The sequence below is a fragment of the Haliotis rubra genome, unplaced genomic scaffold, assembly GCF_003918875.1.
Source record: "Haliotis rubra isolate DU_JTF1 unplaced genomic scaffold, ASM391887v1 Scf74, whole genome shotgun sequence".
Classification (NCBI taxonomy): Eukaryota; Metazoa; Mollusca; class Gastropoda; order Lepetellida; family Haliotidae; genus Haliotis; species Haliotis rubra.
This window is the reverse complement of record NW_025767457.1, coordinates 1,548,411-1,569,218: the sequence shown is the minus strand read 5'-3', so window position 1 is coordinate 1,569,218 and position 20,808 is coordinate 1,548,411. Positions and strand designations below refer to the sequence as shown.

Below are 20,808 nucleotides of genomic sequence, written 5' to 3'. Positions count from 1 at the left end.
CTGGATTTATGTACCGACCACCTCCAACAAATACTAGGACACCTACCCGTTGCAGTCTGGGGTTTCCTTCGAACAGCATTGGCGTCATGCACATGAAGTACAAGCGTGATGAGCTCAATCTCCTCTCGGTCAAGGTCACCAATAAGGACAATGTTGCCGGAAGAACTGTTAACCTTTAGTATTTCCTGTCCATAGGAAGATGCAACAGATTACTATACCATGCTGGTTCAACCAAAACTTGCCAACGCAAAAACATTTCTCAAGAGAAAGCGAGTGAGTGCGTTTAGTTTTAAGCGGCTTCTAGCAATATTTCAGCAAGAACACCGTGGGGGACACCAGAAATGGGCTTTACACATTGTACCCATATGGGGAATCGAAACCGGGTCTTCGGCGTGACGAGCGAACGCTTTAACCACTAGGCTACCCCACCGCCCCGTTTCTCAAGAAGATAAGTATCAGAACATGGATATTACCTGTATTCTGGATATATTGACGTCATTAAGATCTTCATCTAAGCCAGAGCTGATGTTCCACAAGATAGTGTAATCTAACTGAGCGTTCTGATCACGATCTATCGCAGATATGCTGGACAGAATTCTGCCAGTGGCGTTTGTCTCATCTACCGACGTGGTTACTGTGATCTGAGGGAACGTTGGAACATCGTCATTGACGTCTGTTACGTTAATGGTGACGTTGGCGGTGCTACTGCGTGGCGGAGTCCCTCTGTCCATGGCCATGACAGTCAGTTGGTATTGAGCTTTGGCCTCTCTATCTAAGGTAGCAGCCGTCGAGATGTTCCCGGAGGAACCATCGATCTGGAACTTGTAAGAACCTTCTCCCAAAAGTATGTAAAAGACTTCGCTGTTCTGGGCAGTGCCGTCTCTGTCGGTGGCGAACACTTGCAGGATGTGCTCACCTAGTGGACAAATTATATACAGAACATTATTCTGGGTGAAGCTTTTGAAACTAAGGTATTTTGAAGTTGAACGAACATGAATACATGACACATTTTATGGATAAAACCTTCTTTTCATTCTTTACACGACGTTTCAGAGCTAATTCTTGCTCCTTCATCAGGTGAATGACTCCATGATGAAGGAACAAGAATTAGCTCTGAAACGTCATGCAAAGAATAAAAAGAAGTTGTTATCCATAAACCGTGTCATGTATGTAAATACGGTTTATAATTTTGAGGTCATATATGCTCACAACTATACATAGTAAAGCCAATTAGCAAATAGTGATTAATTCATCGATAAATCTTCACCAGGACTCTCAAGTCATACAAAGTAAAGCCAAATTAGCAAATAGTAATTAGTTAATCCCTACCAGGAGTTCCAGATTCCATCACATCACCACTGTACGTGGTATCGTTAAACACGGGGTCGTTGTCATTTTCATCCTGTGGTGATCAATATACACACATTTTATGAATGAATGGTTCATTCAATGTAAAAAGGACATAAAAATGGTATGTACGATGCATGAATATCCTGTGATATTTTAGTTCTTCCTATCATTAATGTTACTCTCCAATGATTCAGCTGAAAATATACTCATGGAAACGAATCAGGGAACACATGAAAGTACCATGCATCTAACGGTGCAATATATACCATGTGAAGAAACCTGGAAAAAAGTAAGGGCCCTTATTCGTTTCCACGACTGACTGACTGAGTTTGGTTTTACGCCGCTTTTAGCAATATTCCAGCATAATCACGGCGGGGGACACGGGAAATGGGCTTCACACATTGTGCCCATGTGGGGATTCGAATCCGGGTCTTCGGCGTGACGAGCCAACGCTTTAACCATTAGGCTACCCCACCGCCCCTCGTTTCCACGAGTATATATTGAAAATAACATTTTGTTTTAGAGCAGAACTTAAGTATACTTGTGTCTATTTGAAATGGAGATGTAATGGAGAGTAACGACGTTAGTTCTTAGAAATTTGTATCGAAGCAAAATCACCGAATTTGTATTTCATTTTGGGACAAGAAATCTGTGCTACCGTGACACAAGTTGTTTTTCGCAGTCAATAGATAAATGCGAAAACTAATAATTTTGCCTTTGATCATAATTGTAAATGTGGTTTCATATCGAACGTAACAGACCATGCTACCCACCTGTACGTTTATTTGGACAGTAGCATTGGAAGACATTCTGGGACGGCCGCCGTCGGTGGCAATAACGGTAAGAACAATAGAGCCCTGCAGGCTTGGTGGAAGGTTCTCGTAGTCCAGAGGTCCAACAGGGGAGATAACTCCACTCGATCCATTTATCGAAAAATTATTGGCAAGTTGTGAGGAGTCAAGGCTGAAGGTGATTTGGCTGTTGCTATTGTGATCTTCGTCCGCATCAGTCGCCTAAAGTACACCAGTGTCCATGTTTTAACCCAGCATAGACATTGTTGAAGATCCACAGATAATGAATGATACGTGAGAACCACTCAGGCTTACCGGGATCCCAATATATCTCACATATACTCTGAAATAGCTTATGTGCCCATATTCCTCAGATTTTTCTCATAATGTGTAAACTATTTTATATAGGGATGTTGTCATATCCTAGGGTGTCATTGTAAAATGTTTATGACCCTTCAGATTTTTGCATCTAAACTTAGTGTACATTGAGGAAAAAAAGAGAATGTTGTAATCATTTTACGCTCGTTTCCTTAGGATCATGGAAAAGTATATTTGAAAAGTATATATATACCGCTCATAATTTATGGGTGGGGGTTTTCCCCATGATTAATGTATGTAAAAGTACTCACTGATACTCTGACTTCGGTAGAGAAATTATTTTGATTTTCTTTGATGTTTCCGATGTACTCATTGAGTCTGAATTTTGGGCTCTTATCATTGACATCCGACAAGGTGACAGTGAGAGGTACTGTTTGTTTCCGACCGCCTTTGTCTTCAGCTGTGACGGTCATAAAGTACTGGGACTTCACCTCTCTGTCCAGATCAGCAAAAACTTTCACTTCGCCAGTGTTATTGTCGATCTCAAACCTGCAAGAAAATGTTTATTGTACCTTCGATTTCTTATGAACATGGGAAGGAGTTTGTTTTGCTTCAATTTGCCTGCATACGCTCATAGGTTGTCCGTCATTTTACTCTTTTGTAACGTTGCAATCATATAACGTTTCACATTGACGAAGAAACCTGGTAAGACAGCGTTTTATGGCCATAAATATTGACTGAATGTTAGACAATGTTAAAATGCAACTGAGAAACCGCTTTAACAGGGGAACAATGATTTACGATGGGAAAAAGGATATTAGCATCACGTGTGTTCACAATTGCTGGTGTTTTTGAGCTGGTATTTGATGCCGGGAAAGAAAGCTCATTTGGATCCGACTAAATCGAAATAGTCATACAGCGCTGAAACATTGATCAGCTTGATATTGCTTCTGTATCCACCTGTATGTTGCCAAGTGAACACGTATATACACCGTATAAGTTTTCATCGAGAAAAAGTATTATGCATCAAAATGTATCAGTAAAAGTTAAAAGTTAAAAGTTTCTTGAATCCAATCCCGTTAAAAATAATCAAACAGCAGAAGATACTCCAATTCATTTTCTTAATGCTCACTGATAACATTTCTTGGTACAAAGGCGAACATCATAAGATCTAAAATCTATTATGTCCAAAGTTTGTGTGGGGGTTTCTAAATTTAATTTTGCTCAACAACTGATTAGGTTAGCTATGTACATGATACTTGTTATTAAGACGACTATAGCAATACACTATGGAAGGTAGGGCTGGGACGGGTCCAAATATTCTACCCGGGTACCCCACCCCCTATTACCCTACCCCACCCGGATACCCGTTATGTTAATTCCTGACATCAAATTTGTAAGAAATGGTAATATATTCTTCAGCTCGGAGGCTAAAATATCAAGTTTTTCAATATCTTAATCCTGTATTATATTCAAAACAGGTAACTGTAAATAATGTCTGAATCTTCAAAGACATTACAACCTTTTAATCATGAAAGAATAACGTATCACATTGTTTGAACTATTAGTCATATGACTCGGCAAAACGGGTCCGGGTACTGTGCCAGGTACTCGGGTCCAACTCATACCCGTCCCGGTTACACGTCCCAGCCCTAACAGTAGGGTAGAATGGAACTATGAAGGAGTTTTGCTTACTTATTCTCGCTCCCACTTAGCGTGTAAGTTCCCATCGTGTATTTATCTGAATCCGGATCCGTCGCCTGCAAAGGAATAAATTGTTAATCTAAACATAGGGATGTTGAACTTATTCACAGGCATGCTACGGCGAAGCCTCGTTGATTTAAGATCCCATTGAGAGTCAACGTTTTATCCTTCTTACTATATTTAGAGATTAAAAGTAACAATAATTCAAATACTTTGTTCAGTATTTTTGGTAAAGTGTGCCAGTCATTCTGCCATTTTTAAACAAGTTGTTACAAAAGGTATTTCCTGCATAAGCAAGAAATTCAGGCACGAGAGCTATATCCTGTTTCTTACATTCGAAAATCGCACACATTTAGCAGAGAAACGTACACGTGAATTACAATGAGAAAAGTGGTCCGTCATAACCACACCTTACGTCATCATCGTGGTCTAGCCAACCAGAGACCTGGAATTCGATGTCAGTCATACATGTATGTTTAATATCAGTTATCTCTTCAACTTTTCGCAATGACACGTGTTCTTGCTCCTTCAGAAGATATCTATCTATAACTGTTCACAGGTTCTTGCTTCTGTTAAGGGGTGATGTGGTAGAATAGAGGTTAACCGTTAGCTCGTGTCCGTGCTGACAGACAACGTTTTCGCAACGTTGTGGGAAAGGTTGAAGATTGGTAACGTCATGACACAAGGTTGTCACACCGGTATTACTACGTCATTTTATATCGTTATGTCACAACGTAACAACAAAGTTGCAAATTTACGTTAAGGAAATGATTTATGCTTTGGGCGCCTCACAACGTTATAACAACGTTTCTTATAACTTGGTGCCACGATAGATGTATTTTGTAAAATCTTTCACTTAGAGACTTCAGAAAACACACGACCAAAACATCCAAATTGACGAATAGACATTGAAGTGAATTTCCGTTTGTTTCTTATGTACTGTTCACTTCTGGGAAAACTATTCAACTATGACGTTAAATACAACGAGAGGACAACGTATAACACGTTAGTATCAAATAACCTAACCTTGTGGACACGTACAAATGACGTATAATAACGTCAGGCCACAACGTTGTGACAACGTAAATGGGAGTCTATACAATGACGTTGTAACAACGAAAGCATAACGATGTAACAACGTGAAATTGTAAACTGGGCAGGCCGAAGACCCAGGTTCGATTCCCCACATAGTTACAATGTGTGAAACCCATTTTTGGTGTCACCAGCCGTGATATTGTAGGAATGCTGATAAAAGCGGCGGCGTAAAACTAAACTCACTTCTGTTAATGACTTACGGTTATATTGACAACGCTGGTATGGATGCTGGTGTTCTCTGGTATGGTGATGCTGTAGGAGGTGTTCAGGAACATCGGGCTGTTGTCATTGGCGTCGAGAATTTGAATGTATACAGTGGCTGTAGAACTCTTCTTAGGAGACGTCAATGTTTCTCTCGCAATCAGCTGTCAAGAGAAACTTAAACTGTTTTAATACCATGTCTTTTAGCGGCATTTAGAAGTTGTTATGGATGACCAAGACATTATATTTATGCTTCTATATTCTTTCCCACACAACATTTCGGGATCATTACAGATCCCTTCATCAGGTGAAGGTGAAGGTGTTTTAATATCGTCTTGGAAAACTGTGGAAACCATCAAATTCACGTTGATGTAAGTAGGTTTCAACACGGAGCCTCGCGTTAACCGAAGTTGTGCCACTGCCATAAGCACGTGGTTCAAGTTAGGTCGACTCCATTGGGAAATCCAAATTATGGAGATTAAGTTAACAGGAGCAAATGGTCTTTCTAACATGCCTCTATACGTGGTTTACCTTTATTGTCTATTCAGACACAATGTACTCCAATGTCCTTTAAATACTTCACTCAAATCACTGTATATTGGGTCTTTTGCAATGACCTGTAAATACTTCGCAATATTTTTAGAAGTGCTTCGGATTCTGTGATATGACATATATGCTCACTGTATATGTTGCATATAGTGTCTTACTTATAATATCATAAGATTTTATATGCTTTATAAGTAAAATAACTTTCACAAAAAAGTTGAAGAAACATTCAAAACATGGAGTTTCTTTAAATATTTTAAAATGTGTGGTTTCTTGAATGATCTAACGATAACAATACAATGCTAAACATAACATTTGGATCCTTGAAAACTTTCAGAAATATTGCAAATCAAATATTAAGTTTAATCTTGTGGATTATAAATAGAGCTCCTCAGATTCACAGAACTTTGAAGGTACGCCTGTATGATGAATATTCAGTTTCGTGTTCAACAATGTTTTCCAACAGCTTCCAATTGGCCTCGAGGAGTTGGTGTTGTTCAGGTAATAATTGTTTCAAGACTACTTACCTTAATTGTGAAGTTATGATGTTGTTCGTAGTCCAGCCATGTTGAGTTCTGTACTCGGAGGATGACGGATGAGGAAGAACGGACAGTCGTTGGGACAGGTGTAAATACATGGCCCAGTCCTCCGCCGACTATCAACTTAAACTCACTATTTGTTTCCTGAAAGAGATCGAATGTATTGTATAGATCCTTCGTATGGACAGTTTCCTTTTTGTGTAATACTATATTTGTTTCAAATATCTCAGGACACCAAGGTTTAAACTTTCCTCTAGATCGTTGTACAGTGTCGCATCTTTCGACATGCTGTATGGTTCGTGTCAATAATGCAAATAGATCGTGTTTCTAGGTTTGTCAGAAACATACACGTGCTGGTGTCGCCTAAAATGTAAATCTTTCAGATCTCAGTGTTCAACACCATTAGCAACCATCTACGCAATTGAGATACGATGACATGTGTCAACCAAGTCAGCGACCTGACCACCCGATTCCGGTATCTTATCTTAAAATCTTAACTGATCAATGCATTTACATAGGGCGATATTTCGATTACTCGTTACACTAATTTTAGCTTCTGATACACACCCACAAACACAATGTACCAACAACTCACATAATCGGCATCGGACACACTCATATCCGACGGCGTTGTAAAGGTGATTGGAGTGCCTTCAGGCATGTTTTCTAGTACCTCGGCTGAGTAAGTTGTGTTGGAGAATGTTGGAGGGTTGTCGTTGATGTCCAATACTGTTATCGACAGCGTCCCTGAACAAAACACACGGATCCTACCACTTGAACGTAAAATTCTATATTACATGGAATATTATATTATTAAATACAAACCTCGCTTGGGTATGTCTATATCACAAAGCAAACGTTAGGTTATACAAAGTTGTGGCAAGGATTTCAGGAATACAATGGCACTATGATACTCATAGTCACTTAAAGTAGGAAATATCTTCTTCAAATTGTCCATGACTACTCGATAAGTTCAAGAAGAAAAGAAGAAAAGGGTAACATAGCAGATATACTAACAGTGAGCTTAAATACCCATCGAAAATAACATGAAAGGTTTATGGCACTAAATTTGCGATTTCTAGATGCTCTAAGGGGATAACTGGTGTTTACGGGTTTGAAATTTGTCCTTATTAGTGTTTGCACCTGTCCTCTTCTGGTAAACTTTGCCATTTGCTCATGAATATGATCTGTCATTCCCTTATGTTGATCATACGTATTTCACATGTGCTTCCTAAACCAGGTGTGTTGGGTTACCTGTAGCGGTCTTCCTGTAGTGTTGGCATTGGTGTCCACTACAACGACGACCAAAGTGATTGCGGTCAGTCTCTCTCTGTCCAACTCAGCAATAGTTACCACTTCCCCCCACTTGACTGATTGATGTTGACAACCCTCTGTAAAAAGCCCACCAGTTGAATATATAAGTGTAGTATAACCGCTTTTTAAACAGTTGGAAATACAATGAAATGTGAAATGTGAGTCTGAGCAGCCGTAACAACAGTCTAATACTTGTGAAACACTTGACGGAAATACACTACTAACGATCCTTCGTGCCATTGTTAACGATACAATGTATCACGGTCGGGTAGTCCTGCGGTTATAGGTTGTGACTTGTCACTGGGAGTGAGTGAGTGAGTTAAATCACATCGGCAGTATTTCAGGCATTTCGTGACTATCTGTCTATGGGAAGATCCGGGTTTGTTCCAAACATCCATCCTCTTTATGGTTTTGTCAACGCGCTGGACAAACGCGGCCATCATGAAAACGCTTGATGTTTGTAGCCCGTCAGACGCTCGCACACTAAATCCTTACCTTCGTGGGATTTTCATCCTACCAAATACATTAAAATGCTACACTGCTTATCGGTGCAAAAATTTCATTTGTCCGATAGCTTTTGGGGTATCTATTATGTATAAGTGTATTATAGGAGCTTGTGTGTTAAGAACCTCATACAGGCATCTATACTACCCATCAACAGTTTAAACTCACCAGTGTAAATGTAGCCACTTACTTCAGTCAACTGTTCTAAACTAGATTTTGCAAATTATTTCATACTGTTTAAAGGTACTGTTTATATATGAACTTATGTATTGTAAAACAAATGCAACGTTGAAAAAATTATTGTCATGAGTTCAGTAAATGATGAATCTCATTGGTGACTTCTTAACAAAACTTCACACCAAAACGCAGCTGTTCACATACACGATTTTTCATCAGCATAAGGTTTGCAGTTGATTCCCCGAGGTAAGTGGAGAAATTCATCTTCGATATGACCTCATATATATACATAACATATAGTGAGTGATTTGCCTGTGTCTAAACTTTTCATTGGTGGTATATTTATATTTGAATAAAAGCACCAACAACTTTTTGGTAAGACTTGTGTGTATCATTGTCTTGTTTCTGTTCTAGATATTGCGGCATTACTACTACATTACTACTACATTTTTATATCAGGAATCTCCTTCGCAATTTCAGATGTTATTAAAAAGTCATACGTTTTTAGAAAACGGCAGTTCGATCTAGAGTTCTGTCAATGTTTTCAAGTATACTCGAGACAAGAGAAAATTACAGCCAGTTATATATTACTTTTTGTATAGAGCTCGGTTTCCGGGTATCGACTACTTAAGAACACAGCATCTTCTAATTCAACACACCTGTAGGTAGGATTTATTGACACTTTTCTGCAGATCGTCTCGCCCACTGCTCCCATCCCAGTAAATATCGTATGATAGACTAGAATCCTTGTCTGGGTCTGTTGCGTTGAATGTATATAGCTGCTCAGATTTACCAGTTTCATACACGCTGGCGAACTGAACATCGCGGGAAAACTTAGGATTCTCGTCATTGACGTCAAGAATGTTGACTGTTACATTCACAAACGAAGAGAGAACCGGGGACCCTCTGTCCATGGCCTTTACCAGAAGAGTGTATTTTGCGATTTTCTCTATCCAAATCACCAGCAACAGTTATCTCCCCTGATGTGCCATTGATTTTAAACGCGTCAGAGGCGCCACTTTCTATGAGGTAGAAGACCTGATTGTTGGGTTTACTTCCGTCAGCATCAGTTGCAGTAACAGTAACGACAGGCGCATCTGGGGATGAAAGAATATATTCGCTCTGTAAGAAGACGTATATTATATGACCATTTGTTGCTGTAACAGAGTAATGTTTAGTTGAGGAGGAACAAGACAAGACGTACACGTGATACAGACCAAGCACATACCTCGCAAGAACAGTGTTTATATGATTAGAGCCGAGAATGTTGTTCGATTGAATTAACGGTGAGAAACGTACGTTAATACAATTATTATGCCATTATCTTTTTAATACGTTATATTTCTAAGGGATTTTTGTAACTGGCGGTGTTCATTAAGTGCCAGGTTAAGGTTTAAAATGTTAAAGTATAACAAATTTGGAGTTGTAATAGAAAAGGGTTAACAACATCCTTTGCTTTTTGTCTGAACGTAGCATTGGTTGGGGGTAGAATGGAGGGCGATACTAACACTGCATAAGCAAGCTAAGACAAGCAGGAGTTGGTTTACCTTGTCAGAAGTGCATCTACAGACGCCCTGGAAATTGGTTCTGCGAAAGTTTGGAAAGGGTTGAGTATAGAAGCGGAGCAAAGGGAACATTCGTTTCAGTCATGAACGCAATCTGCAGTTGCTCAAAGACTTACCTGGATTACATTGAACTGTAAAGTAATAACATATAGTAAGGTTTATAGCTTGGTATAGACTGTCATTTGGGACAATCAATCTCTAATCTTACCAAGACCGCTAGCTTCAGATATAGATGACCCGTAAGCAGGCTTCGTGAACGTTGGACTGTTGTCGTTTATGTCCTGCAATAAATCCCACACGAAATGATGTTATAAAGATTAAATATATGTCGACATCTATAAGAGGACGTTAGCATTGTCAATATCACAAACAATGCTTATTGTGTTAATTTCATCGTTATTTTGTCTTTCATGTCGAAGGAAATTTGTTTTGGCAAATAATCGAGAATGTAACGAAACGTCGCACTCACGAAATAAAGATTTTTTGTTATCCATAAAGTTTGTTCAATATTTTACTTCCAAATGCAACTGAAAAAAAAAATTGAAACTGTTTTTTCCCTGGCGTTAACTTTAACGTTATAAATTACGCTAATGCTGTTAACTGGACCTACCTCAAGAGTGATGGAGACAGTGACGTTGGAGGACTTTGGCGTCACTCCCTCATCAGCAGCGACGACAACCAGGACAATTGAATGATTACTCAACGTGTCATAGTCAATGGGTGTGACAGGTTGAATCAACCCTGACGAAGGATTGACACTAAAATTGGAGTCCAGATTGGGAAATGCTGAGATGATACTGTAGACGACACGGCTGTTTGCTGTGTTGGGCTTATCATCATCAGTTGCCTACGAAAAACACGATGCTCTGTTATTTCAAGACTGATTGAAATGTATGGTATGCAATATTACTACTGCATTACACGTTTTAACCCGTCGTTTCCTATAACCCGTCAAGTCCGTGCCAAGAGACATTAATTATTGCAAGAATCGCTTTTAGATCCACAACACAATGGTAGCAGATCAACCCAAGAGACAGTTTAAGCTACCCCACCGCCCCGACAGTTTTAATGTAATTAGTAATACGACAAGCAGGGGGTACGTGGACCTTATACCCCAGAATAAGCACTTGTGTGATGGAAATGAATTGGGATTATACAAAATCCAAACTACTTCTAATACATTGTGATAATGTGACAATATCCATACCGGCATCTCACAAAAAAGCACAAGTTCCAAGATAATCAAGACTTATCATTCGCTGACGTTTTTCATGATGTTTGCATTTCTATATGCAAATCAATTTATTTTTATCTCGCAAAATAAACCATCAATTGAATAAAACTGTATCTTGTGTCTTTGTTACACTTACAATTAAACCGTTTGTGACATCGCTGTTCGACGGCTACGTTTGTTTGTTTGTTTGTTTTTGTTGTTTAACGCCGCGCTTAATATTCCAGCTATTTATCATCGGTTTGAATCAAAGCAACAATTTGTATGGTGTTCGGTATTTTCAAAGGTACATTAGAAACAGACTACTGCACCAAACTTTCATCCGATGGATGAATTATGGATTCCTACCTGTACTTGTAGCGGTCTAATAAACGCATTGCTGTTCTCTACCAAAACTGCTGAGTAATCATTTCTTTGAAACCTTGGAGTTTCATCATTCCTGTCAGTGATGTTGATAGTCAGGGCGACCGACTGGGTCCTCTGTCCCAGATCCGTGGCCTGCACTGTGATTGAGTATTGAGACTTTGTTTCTCGATCTAGAGGTCCCGTTACATACACCTCGCCACTCGTAGCATTGATTGCAAACCTGTAAACATCATCATCGTTGGAGAATAAATTTCGATAAAACTGTTTGTATTACATTAGGAGTCTTTTTCGTGAAAATGTAATACCATAATTTCATGTGAGTATGCATGCTACATTTTGATAGAAATACATACATGCATGCATGCGTACTAATGAATACATACATACATACATACATACATACATACATACATACATACATACATACATACATACACATACATACATACATACATACATACATACATACATACATACATACATACATACATACATACATACTAATATTAATGCATACTAATATTTGTATTGACCAAATATCAAGCTCAGCTGCTTAAGGGCGCTTTGTTTTTCCCTGATCATTGGATTTCAATCTGAACGACACATCGTATTTTCAATTTCAACTCTCTGGCATTTTGGCGCACCAAGTTAATGTGGCACATACTTCATATGCGGTGTGCAGTGGAGCGGAGTTGCCAGTTACTGTGCATGCATATAAAAAAACCATTCGGTTAATTTTAATACAACACATTAAACTTTATCATTATGTCAATCGAGCATCGTAAGCATCGTTTAAAACAGAAGTGTCAGTATCGATCACAAATCAGCCTCGTCCCCTTCAACGCTGGATACTTGAGGCTTTATATTGTACCATAATCCCAAATAGATAATTGTCAGTAGCAAGGCATGTCATAACGTTGTATTGGTCCTCGGAAATAGTCGAAACAACGTACTTGTCTTCTCCTCGCTGGAAGGAATATGTGCCCATGCCATATTTACTTGAATCAGCATCAGTCGCCTGCCAAAGAAATGTTTTGTATCTACAAGATGTAAATGTTCATTCATATCATGTGACAAACACGCGGTATCGTCCACAACATCTATCGTTGTTAAAAGGTACTGTGCCATACACAGGCCATTACAAAAACTGATAAGAATGTATTATTGTGACAATACTCGATTCTGATCAAAGAAGAAAATGACGAAATTACATGATTTGGAAACAGTGTTTCTGTTTATGATTTAAAGTCATTGTGTAAACTTCATTTACATTCATTTGGTAAATAATAATAATAATAATAATAATAATAATAATGTACATTTTTATATTTCACCAAACTCCACAAAAAACTCCAAATTCCACCAAAGTGTGCCCAAATCGCTAACAGAGTTCATAGATATTACTACTCGGGTATCCCAAGGCCACATGACTTATCCAACCGGGTACCCATTTTCAGCTGTTTGAAAAGAGGCAATTTGGAACAAACTCACTTGCCTAAGGTGAGACCAATGTATCTAATATGCTCCGTTGTGGGCAGGACTGAAGTCCTAGAAAGTCTCAGGAGTCAAGCTGCCAAACAAGGTCACCCATCCAATGACTCTCCTTGCCCAAGATTCAGAGTGACAAAAAACTCTCCACTAGGCCGTATGATAAAAGGGCTGATTTCAACTTTCCAATAGTCAACCTCCCTTTCATGTCGAGCAATATTCCGACTTGCGACCTTGCGACCTATATGCACATGAACACACACCACCATTGGTTCAATCAAAGATACATGGTGGTATTGGTATGAGAGGTGAGTGACACCAATCTCCCACGATGTACCTAGTTGAGGAGCGTGAGCAGATGTCTGTCCTACTCACAGTTATCAGAAGGACACTGGTTCCGTTGGGGCTGTTTTCTGTAACGTTGGCTGTGTATGATGGTAAACCAAAGTCAGGATCATGGTCGTTGACGTCATTGATGACAAGAGTAACTTGTGCACTACTACTTAGGTGCTCTGATGTCTCGGTCTCCATGGCAATGATCTACGTACAAAGAGTGAGTTGGACTGAATTAAGGACGACGTGTAAGCTAAAAATATGAGTTAATCTAATGTGATTTCAGGCGAGTACAGCTGGTTGTGGTGTGATGAGATATTACGGTACTGATCTCATGAAACTGACAAATAACGAATTCAGCTAAGACTAAGGGACATAACTCTGCATAGCGACTTCCGGCACCCTTAACCACTGATCAATCCTTTCCCCTATCAATATTATTATAGATAATTATAGTTTCCTACGGTTCCTTTGAGAGTGATCGTGATCTTGTCCTGATTGGGGACTTAAAACGTATGCGATAATCTCACTTAAAACTGTGCAAACTCGGGTTAGAATTAATCTTCAGCAACTCATATTTGCTGTGAGACACTCATTGCCAAGATGCAACCAGAAACATAACCACACTGTACTATCAAACAGTACTTTCCACTAGAATAGGAAAACATAAATAAATACTAGTACACAATTTAGAGTTAGATGAATAGGTACTGGTTTCATAGGTTATCTCAGCCCTAAAAGCATTTGCTCGTCACCTGGAGGTCTCGATACAGGTATGTTGTGTAAATCCAACTTCTGGTATTCCCAGCCCTGAACTATTGCAGCAATTGCTAAAAGCCAACGTGCAACAGAACTGAATCACGCGGAAACTCGTGCTACACTTACAGAGAATGATATATTGCTTCTTTTCTCGTAGTCCAGTATGGTGTTGTTCTTGACCCTCACGAGTACCGAGGCTGATGATCTGACCAGCACGGGGACCAGTTCAAAATTGTCAGTGTATGCAGACAAGCTCAGGTTGAAGACACTGTTTACGTCCCTGAAAAAGACGTCACCCATGTTCAACATCAACGGTATATGTCAAGATGATCAGGAATCACATGTCTTCAGCGTGATAGTGGGGTAGTGTTTATACATCTGCTCATAGTTTAAACCTTGGTGACATCAAAAAAGATGCTTGATACAATTAATACAAATACAAGTCACACTTCATGCATGTGGATTCATCAATGAGCGTCCAATTCATTAAATAATTATATCTCGTGATTTTATCCTTTCATTTACCTTTCAAATTTTACATTTGGAATACTATTTTCATCATCCCCATGGTATTTGATTGAGTCTCAATAAAAGGTTCATTTAGCGAATTGGGGAATTTAAAAAAATTCAATTTATTAAGAATGTGGTGGCTATATAAACGCATGCGAATGAAATGGGTATTTCACCTTGTCAAGGTCACTGACTCCAAGAGCCAAAGACTGACTGAAACTTATGGGTGTCCCAGGCTGAGCGTTTTCGTCGATGTTTGCATTCACGATACTGCTGTCGAACTTCGGGTCGTTGTCATTTTCATCAAGGACGATGAAGGTGATGGTCGCTATGTAAAATAATGAAAGAGGATAAAAAGACCAAGATAAAGAGCTAAGTCTGTGTCTTTCTGTGTAGACACTATCGGAGAGCAATAGTATGTTTGGCATTCGAAATGGTTTTACAGTCTGCAATTCTCAAAAATATGTTAGTGTTGTGCACCTGTGGCGAATTTGTTGTTTCTGTTTAATGTCAGGATATTCCAATTAGGGGTTCGATATCAGATTCCTAGTAATGATGTTTGGACTGTGGTGCCATCATTTCTAGTGGATGACCTGTGTTACATCAAGGTGACCCGTAGCGATAGAACGTAGCGTTTAAGGCGAAACTGAACCCAACACACTCACTCCAGTTGAAGAGTATACCTGTGGCAGTCTGTGGAGAAGGGTCTTGTGCATTTTCGTCTTCCACATACATGGCGAGTTTGATAGTTTCCACTGTCTCTCTGTCCAGGGTTTGCTTCAGAATGATTGATCCAGTGCTAGAATCCACGCTGAGGAGATCCTACACGAAGACAGACATAATTGTAAAGACGACATAACAGTGTGCGAAATAGCCACTGGCCCGCTAGCCCGTGGCTTGTGAAAATACAGGCGGGCCAATAAATTTCCACAGTCACTGACCCGACTGGCTAGTGAATTTACATGGCCTCATTTTGTAAATATATCACTGTCTCTGACTTGCTAAAATATAATTCATTTTAAACCATGTAATATTATGGCCTGATATAAATGTTCATCATATTAGCAGCTTAATGATGAAACCAATGAAATGCCGACAATATCGTATTCTCATCAATTGTTTTAATCGTTTGCTTAATTTCTACATTCATATTTCGGGCTAGTGAATTATTTTGTGGGCTAGTAACTTTCTGGCATAGCTAGCCCGACTGGCTAGCAAAATTTGGAAACTATTTCGCAGGTTTCATTTGCAGAGTGACATGATTAATATGGTTATTCTTTTGCAGAGAGTGAGTTTGGTTCTACGCCAGTTTCAGCAATATCCAAGCAACACAACAGCGGCGGACACGGAAGTAGGCTTCATACGTTGTACCCATGCGGTGTTTCGAACCCTGGTCTTCGAGGCTACCTCTAGGCTACCTCTAGGCTACCCCATTCGAAGAGACAAAGAAAATAGCATCTCTCCTCACATATCATAAAATGTTCATACTCAATACCCATTTCATGGGACAACAATTATCTTTCCATAATGACTTCATGTATCATCCAGAATGGTATCTTGGTTGTATTCCTCTACGATATTGCTGCATGCAGTGCACAGTGAAACATCATACCGAATTATGGTATCGTGAAGCAAATAAGAGTTATATAATATTCTAAAAGCATTAAGATACCTTTAAGAAAGACGTGTTGAGAGAGGCTTGTTTGTCGTCAAATGCTTCACTTTCGCTCCAGACAATAGTATAGTTCAGCGAAGCATCCTCGTCATCATCCTGAGCAGACAAGGTATGCAGCACTTGACTGACACCCTTGTTCTCAGCAACGCTAAGAGTGACTGAAGATTGTGTAAACACCGGTGTTTCATCATTGATGTTGATGATGTTCACTGTCACGGTCGCCGTTCCTGATAAGGGAGGGTTGCCCCTGTCTATAGCAACCACAGTGAGGTTGTACTGAGCCTCTGTTTCGCGGTCCAGACTCCCACTGGTGACAATGTCCCCGACCCACTGTCAATGGTAAATTTATCTGAACTCCCACTCTGGATCAGATAGAATATGTCATTGTTTGGTTGGCTGCCATCTCCATCTTGTGCGAGAACATTGCCAACTTGCGAACCTAGATGAAACGTTTGGATCATAAGATATCAAATGTCATAAATAGTGTTGAGAACTGCAGACAATTCTAAGAAATTAATAAAAACAAAGCATGTTATAACACGTCACAATTTAATTCTGGACTCACAAAAGTCCCGAAACTCTCCGCACTGTGGGCACTTTCTGACAAGGGATTTGACCAAATTAAACATGCAGTTGTTATGAATATATGCCAAGGATGAAAAAATGATAAAAAGTTTTTTCGAAAACTTTAAATTTAAACTCGCTCGCCATGGGCCGGCCCATCGGCGAACAGTGGCCCATGGGCGAGAATGTTTAACTTTGCTAAGAATTCATGTTTCGGAGGTTGTAAATGAATGAGTGTATGTTTATAAGCATCATGACACAAATTTCAACTCATTTTGACTTAATTCGACTAACTTAGAACGATATTTAAACATCTCGCCCATGGGCGAAAAATATGTTGGCCCATGGGCGAAAAGTTTAATTTCGATCAGAATTCATGGTTTGGAGGTTGTAAATGAATGAGTGTATATTGATATAATTCCCAATTTCATTTCAGGAATTATTCTTTTAAGACATGTAATAATGTTTGAAGTTTCTATATATTATATAGTTTCAAAGTAAAAGTGGGCAATTGGTAGCCGACTTGTTAAAGCGTTTGCTCATAACTCTAAAGATCCAGGTTTTATTCCCAACATGGAAGACAAGCCCAATCATGCGTTAAACCAATTTCTGTTTTCATTGTCGTGATATTGCTAGAATATATTCCAGAGCTCAATTGCACAAACGACACACAATGTAAATGAAGATAGTCGTATTATGCTTTGACAAGAAACGCTCACCTACACACACAATATACGAAGACGATATAATGACGGAAACGTAACATTACTAATGTTTGAGTAACTTACTGAGTTTTCCGTGATATTGTACCTGTACGAGGATTTGACAAATTCAGGTGCGTTGTCATTCCGATCCTGGAATAAGACATGTCATAGTCAGGTAGGTCAGTTGCTTTTCTCTTAAGACATAACGATGTATATAAATCGCGATGCAAGTATCTTTTCTATTTCAATTTTTTAACTTGAATGTGTACAGGTCCTGGTTAAACTCAAGGATTGTGTTAGATCCCGTAGCCTTTTTCTAACATTTCCTATATCCTCAAAATACCAAGATCCCGGAAAAAATGAAGATGTCACGTTTAACTCGAATTTACTCTATTTCACATTAGTCATTTGTATGTCGCCATGTTGCCAACTGGGTGGTCCAATTGTCCAAGGCGGTTTGCGCACCTGTGGTAGTGGGGTCGAATCCCAGTCCATCTAGATTATGTTTCTGGGTTCATCGTGAGTTTCGCCAGAGACCTGCATTAATTCGGGCTGCCTTCATCACATAAGGCTGTCATGCCGTGATATAACATCAATACTGTTCTAAACGTTGTTAAAAACCTCACTCACTCACCCAATTCACCATAGACAAAATTACGTATATAAGTATTTATCCAGAATATTCTACCTATATGACATCGAGGGAAATTTTGATATATTGTCCTCAAAAGATGTCTTAGCTTTTTTCGGCAGTACACAGGGAGCACCTGATTGTATTCACGTGGGAATGGGGCGGTTGGGTAGCCTAATGGTTAAAGCGTTCGCTCGTCACGCTGAATACCCGAGTTCGATTCCCCATATGGGTACAACGTGTCAAGCTCATATTTGGTGTTCCCTGCTAAAAGCTGCGTAAAACGATTCTCACTGACTCACTCTCAGGTGAATGATAATTTTTTTACAGTCAACCTTGGACCAGAAACTATGAACAACGGTATTGTTTAGAATTGTTCTGAGTGAGTGAGTATGGTTTTGCGCTGCTGTTAGCAATATTCCAGCAATATCACGGTGGAGGACACCTGAAATTGGCTTCACACATTGTACCCATGTAGGGAATCGAACCCGGATCTTCGGCGTGACGAGCGAACGCTTTAGCCACTAGGCTACCCCAACGCCCCTTAGACTTGTTCAGGGCCCCGTTCCTCAAAGCGATCGTAACCCTAAGATGATCGTAACTCCCATACTTTAACATAGACTTACGACAGTCGTAGCGCTACGATCGCTTTGAGGAACAGGGCCCTGACTTGGATTTCTCATGCCGCATGTATTAAATCACAGTTTAAAACAGAAAGTTGCTAAACTATGATTAACTTACTTGAACCTGAATAGACAGTGTCACATTAGATGACAAGGCGGGGTTACCACGATCCGTGGCAACCACAAGGAGTTCGATTAGACCACCGATCGAGCGGTTCAGGAGTTCGTAGTCCAACGCCGATCTTGGAGATATCTCCCCCGAAGTGTCGTTGATAGTAAAATTGGAACTATACGTTGAAGGGTAGAGTGAGAATCGTATTTCACCGTTGGTACCTTCATCGAGGTCTGTAGCCTGTATGAACAAGGAATAGGTCATCTGTTAACCTTGTGTCTTGTAAGCACATTTCCCCGGATCTCCTAATTATACTGTCGACACATTCATATCACCTAACTCCCATGGAAATATCAAATATTAAAAAAGCATACTTTATTAAATCTCGTGAGGGACATAACATAAAGATTAATGTGTATATTTTGAATTGAGACAGATTTAATATTGATAATAATTTAAATCCTTTAAAAATAAAGCAAAGACGTGCAGACAAATTCATTGTAAAAATATTACTTGTCGTATAAAAAAATATATACCGAACATTATAAACCGACTCAATAAAAATATACAAACCCTGCTACCCTTTTTGGAAATTCATAAAGCGTAATTACATCGCTCTGAACACCGTCAATTTACTGTTTAAATTGACGTTGTGTAGAGCAATGGAGAAGAAGTTTGCCGAGATAAAGGTACGTTAGTTTAAGCTAAGGTGACATGTGATATGTTGGTCTTTTAGAACAACTACTTAACAATACCTGCACTTTTACAGTCTTGCCAAACGCTATGGAGTTTTCGTTCAGCACAGCGTCGTATGCGTCCCTGGTGAACACAGGAGCGTTGTCGTTGTAGTCGGTGACGTTGACAGTCAGCTGCACAGTTGAACGACGTCCGCCTTTGTCGGTGGCGACCACGGTTAGGAAGTACTGAGACTGGCGCTCTCGGTCCAGGTGACTGGCCACCGTCACCTCGCCCGTGATATTGTTTATGTCGAAACTATATTAAAATTGTTAACAAAATAACCCGTCATAAATGTTGCATATCAGCTCTCACTCCTAACCCACTTAAATATACAACGTTAAAGGACCCCTGAAGATCCGGGGTAGAATAGATCTTCAGCAACCCATGCTTGTCTTAAAAGGAGACTATGCTTGTCGTAAAATGCGACTAACGGGATCGGGTGGTCAGGGTCGCTGACTCGGTTGACACATGTCAACGGTTCCCAATTGCGCAGATCGATGCTCTTGCTGTTGATCACTGGATTGTCTGGTCCAGGATCGATTATTTACAGACCGACGCCATATAGCTGGATAATTGCTGAGTGCGGCGTAAAACTAAACTCACTCACTCACTTACAAAGTCAAAGCCAGGGAACAACCAGTCTTGAAACATTGGTTGACACAAAACAGAGGTTCGCAGAAGTACAGTTTGTTGTTCGAAAATACAAATGCTAAAATACTTACAGATTTTGTCCTCCTTGTAGAGTATACGTTCCCATACCAAATATGGCTGAGTCGTTATCAGTCGCCTATGCCAAACAGGAACAGGAAAGCGAATAAGAATGAATGAGTTATATTATAATAAAATGTACACTGAATGGTCGATATATGAATGAATAATGAATAACCGTATAATGAATGATGAATATACGCAATGAATATAAGAATGAATAAACGAATGTAAGATAGCGACATCTCTGTGTAAGCTAAAT

The 20,808-nt window shown here is 39.5% G+C and overlaps 1 protein-coding gene across 1 annotated transcript in view; it reads right to left on the bottom strand.

Moving 5' to 3' along the window:
* The window catches only part of LOC124259851 (cadherin-23-like), a 105,294-nt gene that overhangs the window by 44,139 nt on the left and 40,347 nt on the right, over positions 1-20,808 (bottom strand). The window contains 26 exon segments of the mRNA XM_046694067.1: positions 47-185; positions 474-916; positions 1,330-1,402; positions 2,124-2,363; positions 2,771-3,008; positions 4,155-4,219; positions 5,459-5,623; positions 6,533-6,688; positions 7,140-7,291; positions 7,911-7,935; positions 9,199-9,475; positions 9,477-9,636; positions 10,313-10,385; positions 10,715-10,951; positions 11,684-11,921; positions 12,655-12,719; positions 13,565-13,729; positions 14,408-14,560; positions 14,968-15,119; positions 15,475-15,613; positions 16,464-16,786; positions 16,789-16,905; positions 17,800-17,884; positions 19,107-19,340; positions 19,856-20,093; positions 20,561-20,625. Coding sequence (XP_046550023.1) covers positions 47-185; positions 474-916; positions 1,330-1,402; positions 2,124-2,363; positions 2,771-3,008; positions 4,155-4,219; positions 5,459-5,623; positions 6,533-6,688; positions 7,140-7,291; positions 7,911-7,935; positions 9,199-9,475; positions 9,477-9,636; positions 10,313-10,385; positions 10,715-10,951; positions 11,684-11,921; positions 12,655-12,719; positions 13,565-13,729; positions 14,408-14,560; positions 14,968-15,119; positions 15,475-15,613; positions 16,464-16,786; positions 16,789-16,905; positions 17,800-17,884; positions 19,107-19,340; positions 19,856-20,093; positions 20,561-20,625 — 4,417 coding nt within the window.